We start from the raw sequence: 13,224 nt of genomic DNA, 5'->3' as shown, positions 1-13,224 counted from the left end.
CTCCGGCACATGTAGATTTCCTTCCATTAGTTATCTACTTTAAATTCACGTTTTCAGTCATCATCTCTTTTCAGTCTGTTGGCCAATTTTCCTCACTCTGGGAGTCTCAGGCTAGAAAAACGTGTAATTTCCAATCTCAATGCTACAGCTCCATCCATTCAAGTCCCTCTGAAAGAGATTCTCACCTGCTGGAACTAAAGCAGGCATTTCTGGAATTACAATGCCAACCTGATGTCGTAAGGAAACAGATAGGCAAAATAAGAAGGATACCAAGGTGTAACCTGCTACAAGAGAGGCCCAAATAAAACAGCAACAGACTGCCACTGGTGGTCGCATACAGCTCTCAGCCCAATGACCTGCAACTGTTGCTGGACAATGATACTGCAAAGCAAAGCTTTTCTTGCCCACAGATAAACCTCTAATCTTAAACACCTTCTCACTCACAAGAATTCAGTACCTAACTTGGACGTGGACTCTGGGATCAGAACCTGCAATAAACCAAGATGCCAACTCTGCCACCGTATTCACCCTAACACTACCACCACTGGGACTAACAATACCAGCAATATTATCTCAGGTTCAGTCACTTGTTCATTTTCCAGGGTTATAGGATGCCATCAAGTGCCAACACTGCCCTTCCACTTTCTGCATTGGCCAAACACCTCAATCTCTACACAAAAGAATGAATAGATATAAAATTTGACATTAAAAAACATAACTCTCAAAAAAAAGTGGAAGAACATTTTTATCGTCCAAGACATTCCATTGCTGACCTAAGATAGGAATCCTCAAAGAAACTTCAAGGGTAGATTACAAGGCGAGATTGCTGAATTTGAGTTCATTCATAAATTCAGAACAATAGACACATACACACACACCCTCAAGGCTGAATAGGGACATAGGATTTTTCTCTCATGACAGTGCTAATTTTCTGCATTTCCTCCCTTGTTCGAATCAACCTGATGACATCAGAAATCTCCATTTCTACTTGCATCTTATGAAGGGAGCTTGATTCTGGAAAGCTTATACCCTAGAACATGTGGTTGGTGTTTTAGGTGTTACTAGATTACTGAAACAGTACCGCCTTACTGAAACAGAAGACTGTATGTAATCTGGGATGGCACACACAGAACTGATTAATTTTCTAAGATATTTAGTAGTTCATTTCTAGCAACATGTCTCAGCAACATGTACAGTATTCCATGGTACTCAGGGAAGATTGGAAAAAGAAGTTATGTTACATTGCCCCCAAATACTGTTTCTCTCTTGTATCTGCTTGTCTTCTGTGAACAGATAGGTGGTAGGAAAGCATTGTTTGTGGTCTTTTCCTATTTTTAATGAAATTGTGTTACTGTAATATCAAACCAAACAGATATTATAGATAATCTATCTACAAAACCAAAAAACATACTCATTCCTTATCTAAAAAGTGGCAGTTTTTCTCTACATACAAACTTCAGAAACTGATAAAAAGCAAGTCTTGCAATTCTTTCCTGAGACTCAGAGTGTCACTGTTGGACAGTATAGCTCTCATGTCGGAACTGGAAATCCACTGATAGATGCTTTCAGCAGGGAGGCATTCGTTTGCAGACTGCAGATCAGAAAACAGCAGGAAGAAGAGACATGGAAGCATTTTTCATAGCAAAAGGAAACCATTAGAAAATATAGATGTTCAACAGAACCCAGCCACATTTGTTTATGCATCCTTACGGTGGATCTTGTATTGTGATGGGAATCTGAAACCCCTCAGCTGGTGAAGATATGCAAGAAGAAGAAAAAGGAAACTTCTCAGCAAGAAGGATGAACGGAAGACACAAAGAGAACAGTGGATCAGTAAGGCTATTGTTTCTCTTTTTGTTGTATTTGTTCTTCACAACTGCCTCAGAGCAGATTCGGTATTCAGTCCCTGAGGAATTGGAAAAAGGTTCCATTGTAGGGAATCTAGCCAAAGATTTAGGACTTAATCCTGGAGAAATAGCAGATCGCCATCTGCATGTGCTTTCTCTAGATAAAAAGCAATATTTTGCTATTAATTCAGAAAATGGAAAACTGTATGTAAATGACAGGATAGACAGAGAGGAAATATGTGGAGAGACTATATCCTGCCTCATTAATTTTGAAGTCATGGTTGAAAACCCCATGAATATTTTCCATGTAACTGTAGCAATCCAGGACATTAATGATAACACACCACGTTTCTTAAAGCAAGACATCAGGTTAGAACCAAGCGAATTAACTTTGCCAGGAGCCCAATTTGATCTTGGGTATGCTGAAGATCCAGATGTTGGAATGAATTCTCTCCAGAATTACCAGCTCACGCCCAATCAGTATTTCATACTGGAAACTAGAGATAGAGAAGATGGAAATAAATATGCAGAATTGGTACTCAGTAAGCAATTGGATCGGGAAAGTGAAAGCAGTTTCCATTTAACCCTTCTTGCTGTGGATGGAGGTAAACCTGCCAAAACGGGGACAGCCAGAATATGGATTAATGTCATTGACGTCAATGACAACTCCCCTGTTTTTGCACAAGAAATGTACAAGGTCAGCCTGAAGGAAAATGCCCCCAAAGGATTTTCAGTGGTAGAGGTGAAAGCCACTGATAAAGATGAAGGTTCCTATGGCCAGGTCAGCTATAGCTTTAGCAGCATAGCTGAGGTTGCCCGCAAAATGTTTTTGCTAGATCCACAAAATGGGACAATTATGGTAATGGAAACTCTGGACTTTGAGGGGAAAGATAAATATACCATGACAGTTCAAGCAAAAGATGGGGGTGGATTAGTGGCTCACTCTAAAGTTGAAATCAAGGTCTTAGACGAGAATGACAATGCCCCGGAAATCGTTCTTGTCTCATCATCCAGCCCAATACCTGAAGATTCTGCATCTGGGACTCTGGTAGCACTTATCAATGTAAAGGACAGAGATTCTGGAGAAAATGGAAACACCGTTTGCCATTTACAAAGTAACGTGCCATTTCAAATTGTCTCAACATCCAATAACTACAATAAATTGTTGACGGATGGTGTGCTGGACAGAGAAAATATTGCCGAGTACAATATCACAATCACAGCCACAGATAAAGGGACTCCTCCGCTTTCTACACTCAAGACCATTTCAGTGCAGATCTCAGATATTAATGATAACGGTCCAGCCTTTGAAACGTCTTCCTACACTGCCTACGTGCCAGAAAACAACCCATCTGGAGCCTCCATTTTCAGGGTCAAAGCCACAGACAAAGACCTGGATCGCAATGCGCAAATTGTTTATTCTGTCCAAAAGAGCAACATTGAAGACCTGCCTCTCTCTTCTTACGTCTCCATTAACTCTGAGACTGGCACGATCTACGCACAGCGCTCCTTTGACTACGAGCAATTCAGGGAGTTCCAGCTTCAGGTGAAGGCCCAAGATGGAGGCTCTCCTCCTCTCAGCAGCAACGTCACAGTGAAAGTGTTTATTCTGGACCAGAATGACAACAGCCCTCAGATCCTCTACCCTTCCAAAGGCATGGAAGGCTCGGCCTTGTTTGAGATGATTCCTCGCTCAGCCGATGCAGATTATCTGGTGACCAAGGTGGTGGCCGTGGATGCTGACTCTGGACACAATGCCTGGCTCTCCTACCACCTGCTTCAGGCCACTGAGCCAGGGCTCTTCTCAATTGGACACCATACTGGTGAGATCAGGACATCACGAACTTTCTTGGAACGAGATTCTGTGAAGCAGAGGGTGGTCATCTTGGTGAAGGATAACGGACACCCAGCGCTATCTGCCACCGTGTCTCTGAACCTGGTGTTTGCTGAGAACTTTCAGGAGGCCCTTCCAGAAATGAAAAGCCAACCCAGCAGCCCCGACTACCAGTCTGATCTGCAGTTCTACCTGGTGCTGGCCTTGGCTTTGATCTCATTCTTGTTCCTCTTGACGGTTATTCTGGCTGTTCTGATGAAGCTTCGCCGATCAGGGAATCCCAAATTCCTGCAGTGCTTTGGTCCTGTCCCCCATTCTAACAATGGTGTCATCTTCCCACCCAACTATGAAGAGGGGACATTGCCCTATTCTTATCAACTTTGCTTATCTTCTGAATCCAGGAAAAATGAGTTCACTTGCTTGATGCCTACTGTTCAGGTTGCAGAGAACCTTTTTTGTGGAGAAAAATCTGGCGTTCCCATGACAGGCAATGAATCAAACAATTTAGATTCTGAGGTGACTAATGTGAACATGGTAAGTTTTTGTTCTAGAAATAATTTACTTTCTATTCTATGCTAATTAGAATTTATAATTAAAAGTGAAATATCATGCCACAATTATACCACTCTCCATCTTCATATAGAATTTATCATGGCATGGTCCGAATTGAATGAAAATATATGCCTTTATAAGAAAACTGAATGGAATACTTAAATTAATTGAATGGCGGAGTCTTGTTTGGCACCCGTTGCGATGTTGTGTAATGTGTCTTAGGCAGTTTTGGTTCTAATTTGCAATGGTTATAGGGTTGCCAATCTCCAGGTTGGGGCCTGGATATCTCCCTGAATTATAAGTGATCTCCAGACAACAGATACCAGTTCCTGTGGAGAAAATGGCTGCTCTGGGGGGGTGAACTCTGTGGCATTATATCCTGCTGAGAACCTTCCCTTCCACAAAGCCTGTCATCCCCGGGCTGCATCCCCCAAATCTCCAGAAATTTTCCAACCCAGAGTTGGCAACCCTAATTAGTTATCAGAGACATTCTTTATAAACTAAACTTTAAAAAAAAACAAGTTTTAGCCTGTTGGTTCTAATATCTTCTCAGATATTCTGCAAGATGATTTTATAGTAATGAATTACAGAAGCACCTTTATGGTGCTTAATCTTAGACGTCACACATTTTGGCCTTGACATGGAGAATGCCATGGGTGTAAGAGATTATAGAGATATTAAATGTTTCCTTGCACTGAGGTCCAATGTGATGTAATGATTAGAGTACCAGGCTAGGATCCAGAAAACCCAGGTTTAAATCCTTACTCTGCCATGGAAACTTATTAGGTGACCTTGGGTCAGTCACATATTCCTAGCCTAACCTACCTCACAGGGTTATTATGAGGAGAAAATGGAGAAAAGGAGAACAGCATAAACCTCTTTAGGTCTCTATTGGGGAGAAAAGCGGGGTATAAATGAAATATATAAAATAAATAAAACTGCAATCAGGTATCACTTGAAACCATTATTATTAAGGGGGACAGTCCTAGGCCAGGGAAAGGCAGGAAAAATATTTTAACTATAAATCATTATTTTAAAATCATGGATTGCTATGCATCCCATTCTGCACCCTCCGCCCTCAAAACAAGCATCACTTTCCCACCCCTCAGCCCCATAGAAGGTGGTCAAAGTTTAGCCGCCAAGGCTGCAGCATTGGTGTGTACATTTAGATAAGGGCTGGAGTATTTAACATCTGGATGGAAAATGCTTAATGCCCATAATTTAGGAATAATTTACCATGACACACGAAAACTTTTGCAGAAATTACTGCAGTGCTACTTTAGCGTTATTAGTCTGGATATTCAAGAATATTCAAGGCAGAGAACAATCAGTTTTTCTTGACTGAGAAATACAGCACAGTTGTGCATTCAAATCTGGATGGGTACAAATTTTCCCATAAAAGGGTGAGAGTATGGCAGTGCGAGTTTTGTCCAATCATTGCTGAAATTACTACCTGAGACTCTGGGTGTTGCTGTTCACCCACCAAGGCTGATTGACTGCAGCGAGAAATTCAGCCTTCCCAAACAATTTCCTTCATTGCAGAAAACACTGTGAGAGATCACACTAGCACTGAATCGGAATGACTGGAGACTTTTATTTTAAATTCAGAATATTATTAAAATATCAGCAGTATAAGTACATGGGCTGTCTGGAAGGTTTTAAAAAAACGTTTCTGACACATCCAGAGCAAGCTAAAATAAGCCCCTTGTTAGTCACTTCATCAAAGGATTAGATACACCTTTGAGAGACTGAATCTGGCAGGACGGGCAATGACAACATTTCCTCAGGACTGCAAAATGAGAGCAGTATTTTGCTTCATTTTTGTGAACATTTGGCAAGTTGTTGCTGGGCAGATTCACTACTCTATTCCTGAGGAAACAGGAAAAGGTTATTTGGTGGGAAACATCGCAAAAGATCTGAAGCTGGAAATAAAGGAGCTCTCACACCGCGGAGTCCGCCTTTTCTCCTCAGGTAGGACTCAGCATTTTGCTTTAAATTACAAGAGTGGACATTTATACACTACAGAGAGAATAGATAGAGAGGAGATCTGTGGATGGGTGGAAAAATGTGTCCTGAATTTTGAGATCATAGTTGGGGAGTCAATGAAAGTTTATGGAGTCAGAGTGGAAATAACAGATATTAATGATAATGCTCCAAAATTCCATTCAGAGAAAATGGAGCTCAAAATCAGCGAGTTAACTCTACCAGGATCGCAGTTTCCACTCTACGAAGCTCAGGATCCCGATTTAGGAAACAATTCTCTCCAGGGCTACAAGCTCAGTAGCAATAGCTATTTTCCCCTCAATATGCAAACAACAGTCAATGGCAGACAATATGCTGAGTTACTGCTGGGAAAGCCGCTGGACCGTGAGGAAGAAGCTGATCACAATCTGGTACTCACTGCATATGACGGGGGAAATCCTGTCAGGTCTGGGACTGTGCAGATTCATGTGATGGTTCTGGATGCTAATGACAACCCACCAGTATTTAGCCAACATATCTATGAAGTGAACCTTAGAGAAGATACATCTATAGGAACCACAGCGGTTACATTAAAAGCCACCGACCTGGATGAAGGGATAAACAAGGAATTGAAGTATTCATTCATTAAAATCACAGCAAAAGCTTCTCAAATTTTCCACCTAGATTCTAACACAGGAGAAATAACTCTTGCCGAAAACTTAGACTATGAAGACTCTACACGATATGAAATGGAAGCCCAGGTCCATGATGGTGGAGAGCTGTTTGACCAGTCAAAAGTTATAATATTTGTAACTGATGTAAATGATAATGCACCAGAACTTATGATAACTTCCATCATCAACTCAGTCCCCGAGAATTCGCCACCAGGGACTGCAATAGCTCTTTTGAAGGTGCAAGATCAGGACTCAGCCAAGAATGCAGAAGTGATGTGTTCTGTTCCCAGTAACTTCCCTTTCCAACTGATGAAATCCTATGGTAGTTACTACAGTTTGGTCACCAACAGAGCCTTGGACCGGGAACAGGTGATGGCCTACAACATCACGGTCACAGCCACAGACCATGGGACACCCTCACTTTCTACTTCCCTCATCATTCCACTCCAAATTTTAGACATAAATGACAACCCTCCCCTCTTCCGCCAGTCATCCTACGTCTCCTACCTCTTGGAGAATAACCAAAGAGGTGCTTCTGTCTTTTCACTCAAGGCAGATGATCCAGACTGGGGGGAGAACTCCAGAATAACATATTCTATTATAAAAAGTCAGATGGCTGATTTCCCCCTTTCATCCTTCCTCTCCATTAATTCTGAAACTGGGATTATTTATGCCTTGAGCTCCTTTGATTATGAAGAGTTCCGAGAGATTCACTTCCAGGTCAAGGCCCAAGATGGAGGCTCCCCACCACTCAGCTCCAGTGTCTCAGTGACTCTCTTCATCCTTGATCAGAATGACAATGCCCCAGAAATATTGTACCCTTCCCCTCCCACTGATGGGTCCACTGGAGTAGAGCTGGCACCACGCTCCTCTGAGCCAGGCTACCTGGTCACGAAGGTGGTGGCCGTGGATGCAGACTCTGGCCAGAATGCCTGGCTCTCCTATCAGCTGCTGAAGGCCACAGAGCCAGGGCTCTTCACCATAGGGCTCCACACTGGAGAGATCCGGACGGCCCGCCCCTTTCTGGACAAGGACGCTCTCAAGCAAAGCCTGGTGGTTTTGGTGAAGGACAATGGGCAGCCCCCTCTCTCTGCCTCAGTCACGGTCACCGTGGTGCTGGCCGACAGCATCCCTGAGGTACTGACTGACCTGAGCAGTGTCTCCGCCCCTGCAGACCCCCAGTCGGACCTCACCTTCTACCTGGTGGTTGCTTTGGCTTTCGTCTCCTGCTTGTTTTTCACCTTCCTCCTTGTGTTGCTGGCACTCAGACTTCGCAGGTGGAGAAATTCCCGGCTGTGTGATTCTGGGAGCTTGAATTTCACTGAAGTCCCAGTTTCACAGTTTGTAGGAATCAGTGGTGCCCAAGCTTTTCTTCACTCGTGCTGTCATGACTTTTCTCTCACCACGGACTCTCAGAAGAGCAATTTAGGTTTTCCAAAGGGTAACTCCCCTAGCAGCCCTGTGAAATAATGGATCCATTCCTTGGTGCTGAAGATACAAAGAGTTTCAATGGGGATTCAGCCAACATCCAGGTGAGCTGTCTTTGTCAAATTTAAGGCATGTTGGTACAAAATACATTTCTAATAAGTTATTAACAGAAATTACGTTTTAGTTTTACCGATTGTTCTATAGAAGGAATAGATTTTATTTATTTAGTAAAATGTTTTATATTCCTTTATCTGCATAAATGGTTTTCAATGAAATCAAAAAATAGCAAGAAATCATGGATATTAAAGTCTGGATATAAGCAACTAAGGAGAGAGGAATAAATTTATTATATAATTTAGCTGGGCTGTTATCTAATTCAAATGCAGTGCTTGTATGTTTCTTTACACTTTCTACTGTTATTAATATCTTTTCTTTTAAATCTTTACTTTAAAAAAAATTAAGAAATCCATTAAATTCATTAAAATGTTTTAAATAAATACATTTTAAGACTAGCTGTGGATGTACTGTGCTGTACCTTTATTCCCACAAAGCATTCGACAAAGTCAGATTTAGCAATGAGAGGCTACATGATAGCACTGCCAGGTGAATTCACAGCTGGTTGGAGACTTTTGCTCAGAGTGCCTATTGATGGTATTTCATCTGTCTGGAGGAGGGTGCTTTGTCCTGGACCTCATACTCGCTCATCTGAACAAGGTCTTCTGCAGGCACCACCTTGCGCATGGGCAAAATCACTGCCTGTACACATGTATTCTCTCTGGTGGCCCCCACCTTATGGAACGGCCTACCTGGAGAGGTCAGGAAAGCTCCCGCTCTACTGGCTTTCTGCAAACTATGCAAATCTGAAGTACTCAAGAAAGCTTTTTTACTCAGATAAGGAGGGTTGTACTGTAAGGAAGTGCTCTCAGAGGGATACATCAGTAGAGGGATAGGGCCCACAGACTCTAATATGACATGCTTCTTTGTGCTATCTGCTGCTTTGGGTATACTCCTACTGAGTACTGTGTAGTTCTGTGTTGTTATTGGTCTAGAATTGCTTATTCTCGGTTTCAGCATTTCTTCAACTCTGTATTGGATTTCTTGGTTTTAAATCTTTACAAATTTGCATTTGTAGACCCTGTTACATTAATGCCCTTGGAACAGCATGCTGTGTAATCCGCCTTGAGTCTCAGTGAGAAAGGTGGGCTATAAATAACATAAATAAAATAAAAAATAACATTTTACCAATGACTTGGTTGAAGGGGCAGAGGGAATCCTTGCAAACCTGCAGATGGCTTTGATAGATGACTTTGATTATTAGACTTTGATAGATTAGAAAGCTGGATTGAAACTAAGAACATCAAATTCAGCAGAGACAAATGCAGTGTTTGTTTAGACAAAAAAAACCAAGCTTCTGGTTTGGGGAAATGGATGTATGGACAGCAGTCAATCACAAGTTGAACACAAGTCAGCAGTGTGAGATGCAAAAAAAAGCTGATGCGATTTTAGGCTGAGTTCTAAGAAGTAGAGCACGGAGCATGAAGCCGGGGTCACTGGGGCAGTCGGAGGGGGGTAGTTGTGAATTTCCTGCATTGTACAGGGAGTTGGACTAGATGACCCTAGAGGTCCCTTCATATGATTCTGTGGGTATGATTCTATAAGTATCATAGAATGATTCTATGAGTATCAACTTTACAAAAAGTTGATGCAATGGTACAGTGACAGCAGGTTTTTCCATGGTACCAGTACCTCTTTTGACCAGTGGGCTTGGACCCCTAAGGCCACAACCATCATGAATGCAAGCATGTCCTTTAAGAAATAAAAGCACTGATGAGAAGTAATAGTTCCACACTATTCCTCCATATTACTATGTCCAGTTCTGGGCATCAAATGTTAAGAAAGAAGAATATAAATCAGAATTGGAACAGTGAGGGCAACACAGAAGGGCTGAAAGAACTAGGTTCATCCACCTTTCCACCTCTTGGCAGGAATGTCACACTGAAATGAGAGTGATAACAAGAGCCTTTCAAAGGGAACTGGTCTGCATTGTTCAAGATGGTGTCTGGCTGAACTCATGCAGATTATCTGGTGGTATCAGTAGAGGCTGGATCTAGACACAATGCCTGGCTCTCCGACCACTTGCTCCAGGCCACGGAGCGAAGACCCTGTAATAGTGAGATCAGGATGTCATAAGCTTTTTTGCAAACAGAGGGTATTCATCTTAGTGAAACCTAATTGATACCCATCACTATCTGCCGCAGCAACTCTGAATTGGTGTTTGCTGAAGACTTCCAGCAGGCACTTCTGCAAATGAAGGACCAATCCAGTGGGTCAGAATATTGGTCTTATCTATGACTCTACTTAATGTTAGCCTTAGCTTTGATTTTCTTCTTATTCCTTTCAACAATAATTGTGTCCAGTCTGATAAACCTTCGATGATCAGGGAAATATAAATTTCTACAGTGTTTTGGCCCTTCTCCGCAACCAGATAGTGGTGCCATATTCTCACCAAACTATGAAGATGGAATTGTGTCTTATTCCTTCCAACTTTGCTTGTCCTCAGAATCCAGAAACCAATACCAGCTTGTAACAGTACCTCTGGTGGCACTTTAACCAACAATGGTGAGAATAGCAAGATTTGAGTCCAAGTGTACCAGAATGGGGCTCCTTGCAAGTAAGAGGGGGGAATTAGCGGCAAGGAGGAGGCTATGTGAGAGGGGTAACAAGTGGGATACTTCACCAATTTTTACGGGGTCCCCTCCCCAAGGAAACTGATGAGACTGGTAGTTGTGAATTAAAGAGTAATTTTATTTAGAGGGAAAACTCTCTCTCGCGCACACAAGAAGTAACTCACAAGCATACAAGATTCCTAGGAGAAGCAATGGTGGAATTGGAATAGGTTTGAGGGATTTCAGGCAATAATTACCTATCCAAAGAGTGGGGTAGTCCATAGAGGAAGAGGGCTTCAAATGTCCTGTGTCTTCGGCCAGGGAGGAGGGCTCAAAGAGAGAGACTCTGAGGGCACTACACTTCGGTCCCAATAAGCGTGTATAATTTGAGTGGGGCAAAGCTCATATTTTTATAGGAAAAATGAGCTCTGAGGCTGGAGAGGACAAAGAACCTTAAAGGTCACCTCCTGGGAATGACAAAAGTTTGAGTACCTTTTATTGGTACTACTGGGGTGGGGCAAAGAAATCAGATTGGGTGCTCCTGGTGTTTCACAAAGAAATGGTTGCTAAGTAATGTTCCCAGAGCTTGGCTAATGAATTTAGATTCTTGATTAGATGTCCCCAGGAAGGAGCTACAAACTTATCAGAGCTGATTGATGGCCCTTCAATCATAGGATAGGATTCAAATCATGGAAAAGGGGAGATTGGAATGTTTGGGTGGTGACTCACAAGTACCCTTATTGTCAAGATAGCACATTCTGTGGCTTAGAGGGGCAGGAGCCAATCACGCCCAGTCCTCAGCATTTGCATTCACATTCCATTCATGCCTCAATATCCCAGGCAGGACTCAGCAATGCTTTGCTTAGCCAGCTGGGACTCTAATGCAAATTAAGCTGCATCAGATTCAAGGGGCTTATGATTTTTATATCATAAGCTGCTGTGAAATGGCAGAGGCCAGGGTCGACAGCTCACACAGGGGCACCTTAGAGTCCAACAAGATTTTTGGCTTATAAGCTTTTGAGAGTCAAAGTTCTCTTATTCAAATACTAATGGCAGAAATAACTCAAGTTCAACAATGGAGATTACAGATGTGATGTTTTCTTATCAGCATCCTACCAAAGCTCTTATTGCAAATAAAATTGAAAAATTAAATGGTTGTAAGTCCGTGGATTTAAAATATCCCTATAACATTCTACATTTTAATATATAAGATAATAGCCTACATTTAATTTTTTAATTGCATATACTTTTATTCTGCCTTTTTTCTGAGGATCTCAGGATGGCATGCACTGGTCTCCCTTACTCCATGTTACCCTCATAACAACCCTATGAAGTATGTTAGGCTAAGACAAAGGCCGTTTTCATTCTGCTTAACAGCCACAGAACATCACGTTGAACTCCCAGAATGACAGCATCTTCCTGGTGTGATTTCACGCCAGGAAGACGCTGTCATTCTGGGAGCTCGACGCGATGTTCCGTGGCTGGTAACTAGTGTGAAAACGGCCAATGTGACTGGAATTGTTTGCAGCTGAGCTGGTCCAAGAGTAAAATCCCCTCAAAAGAACACAGGGTACATTATTAGGACTAACCAAATGACTCATAACAGCTTAGGAGTTCACCAGAAGTCTTCCCCAGGTGGGATGTTACAAAAAATAAAAACATTTTAAAAGGGAAATGAAAATTCCTCAGCATGGGATAGTGAGTCCTAGCCACCCAGCTTTTTTGGACTAGAGGCAATAATTAAACTGTATAGGCATTAACAAAGTCCAAAAAATATCTCCAAAGTCTCTGTAAACCAGTGAAATACAAAATCCCTTTTCTAAAAGAGAACACACAAAACACTTGGCAGTTGGATTAATTTAGGAGATAAACTTATGATGTTCCATGAGGTCAAATTCTATTAATGGCAGATTGAGGATTTGAACCTCATCCTAATCCAGCACACCAACCAGTATACCATGCTGACACCACTATATTCTTCCAGTGCTAGACACTCTTCCATTGACTCAGCAGCGTCTTATGTTGGCAGAGATATCCTTGTGTGTAAGAATACACTGGCACGGGCACCAATGGAATAACATGGCAGAACCCAACTTGTAACATTGGAGCTCCTGAGGGATTATTTAGTACCACTGAAATTATACAAGGTTTTCTATTCCTTGGCTCAATCATCAACCAAAAGGGAGACTGCAATAAAGAAATCAGAAGAACACTGAGACTTGGAAAAGCCACTGTTAGGGAGCTAGAGAAGATCCTAAAAG

At 42.1% G+C, this 13,224-nt stretch overlaps 2 protein-coding genes across 5 annotated transcripts in view; both read left to right on the top strand.

Annotated features, from left to right (window-relative positions):
* The window catches only part of LOC129333226 (protocadherin gamma-C3-like), a 235,475-nt gene that overhangs the window by 82,162 nt on the left and 140,089 nt on the right, over window positions 1-13,224 (top strand). The window lies entirely within an intron of this gene.
* Window positions 6,003-8,339, top strand: LOC129333249 (protocadherin gamma-A9-like). The gene has a single exon (XM_054984774.1). It carries the CDS (start codon window positions 6,003-6,005, stop codon window positions 8,337-8,339), a length of 2,337 nt encoding a protein of 778 aa, XP_054840749.1.

Source organism: Eublepharis macularius, chromosome 7, assembly GCF_028583425.1.
Source record: "Eublepharis macularius isolate TG4126 chromosome 7, MPM_Emac_v1.0, whole genome shotgun sequence".
Taxonomy (NCBI): Eukaryota; Metazoa; Chordata; class Lepidosauria; order Squamata; family Eublepharidae; genus Eublepharis; species Eublepharis macularius.
This window is presented reverse-complemented; position numbering and strand designations above follow the sequence as displayed.

Excerpts from the sequence above, each read along its gene's own strand:
- LOC129333249 (XM_054984774.1), top strand. The coding sequence starts at position 6,003 with ATGACAACATTTCCTCAGGACTGCAAAATGAGAGCAGTATTTTGCTTC.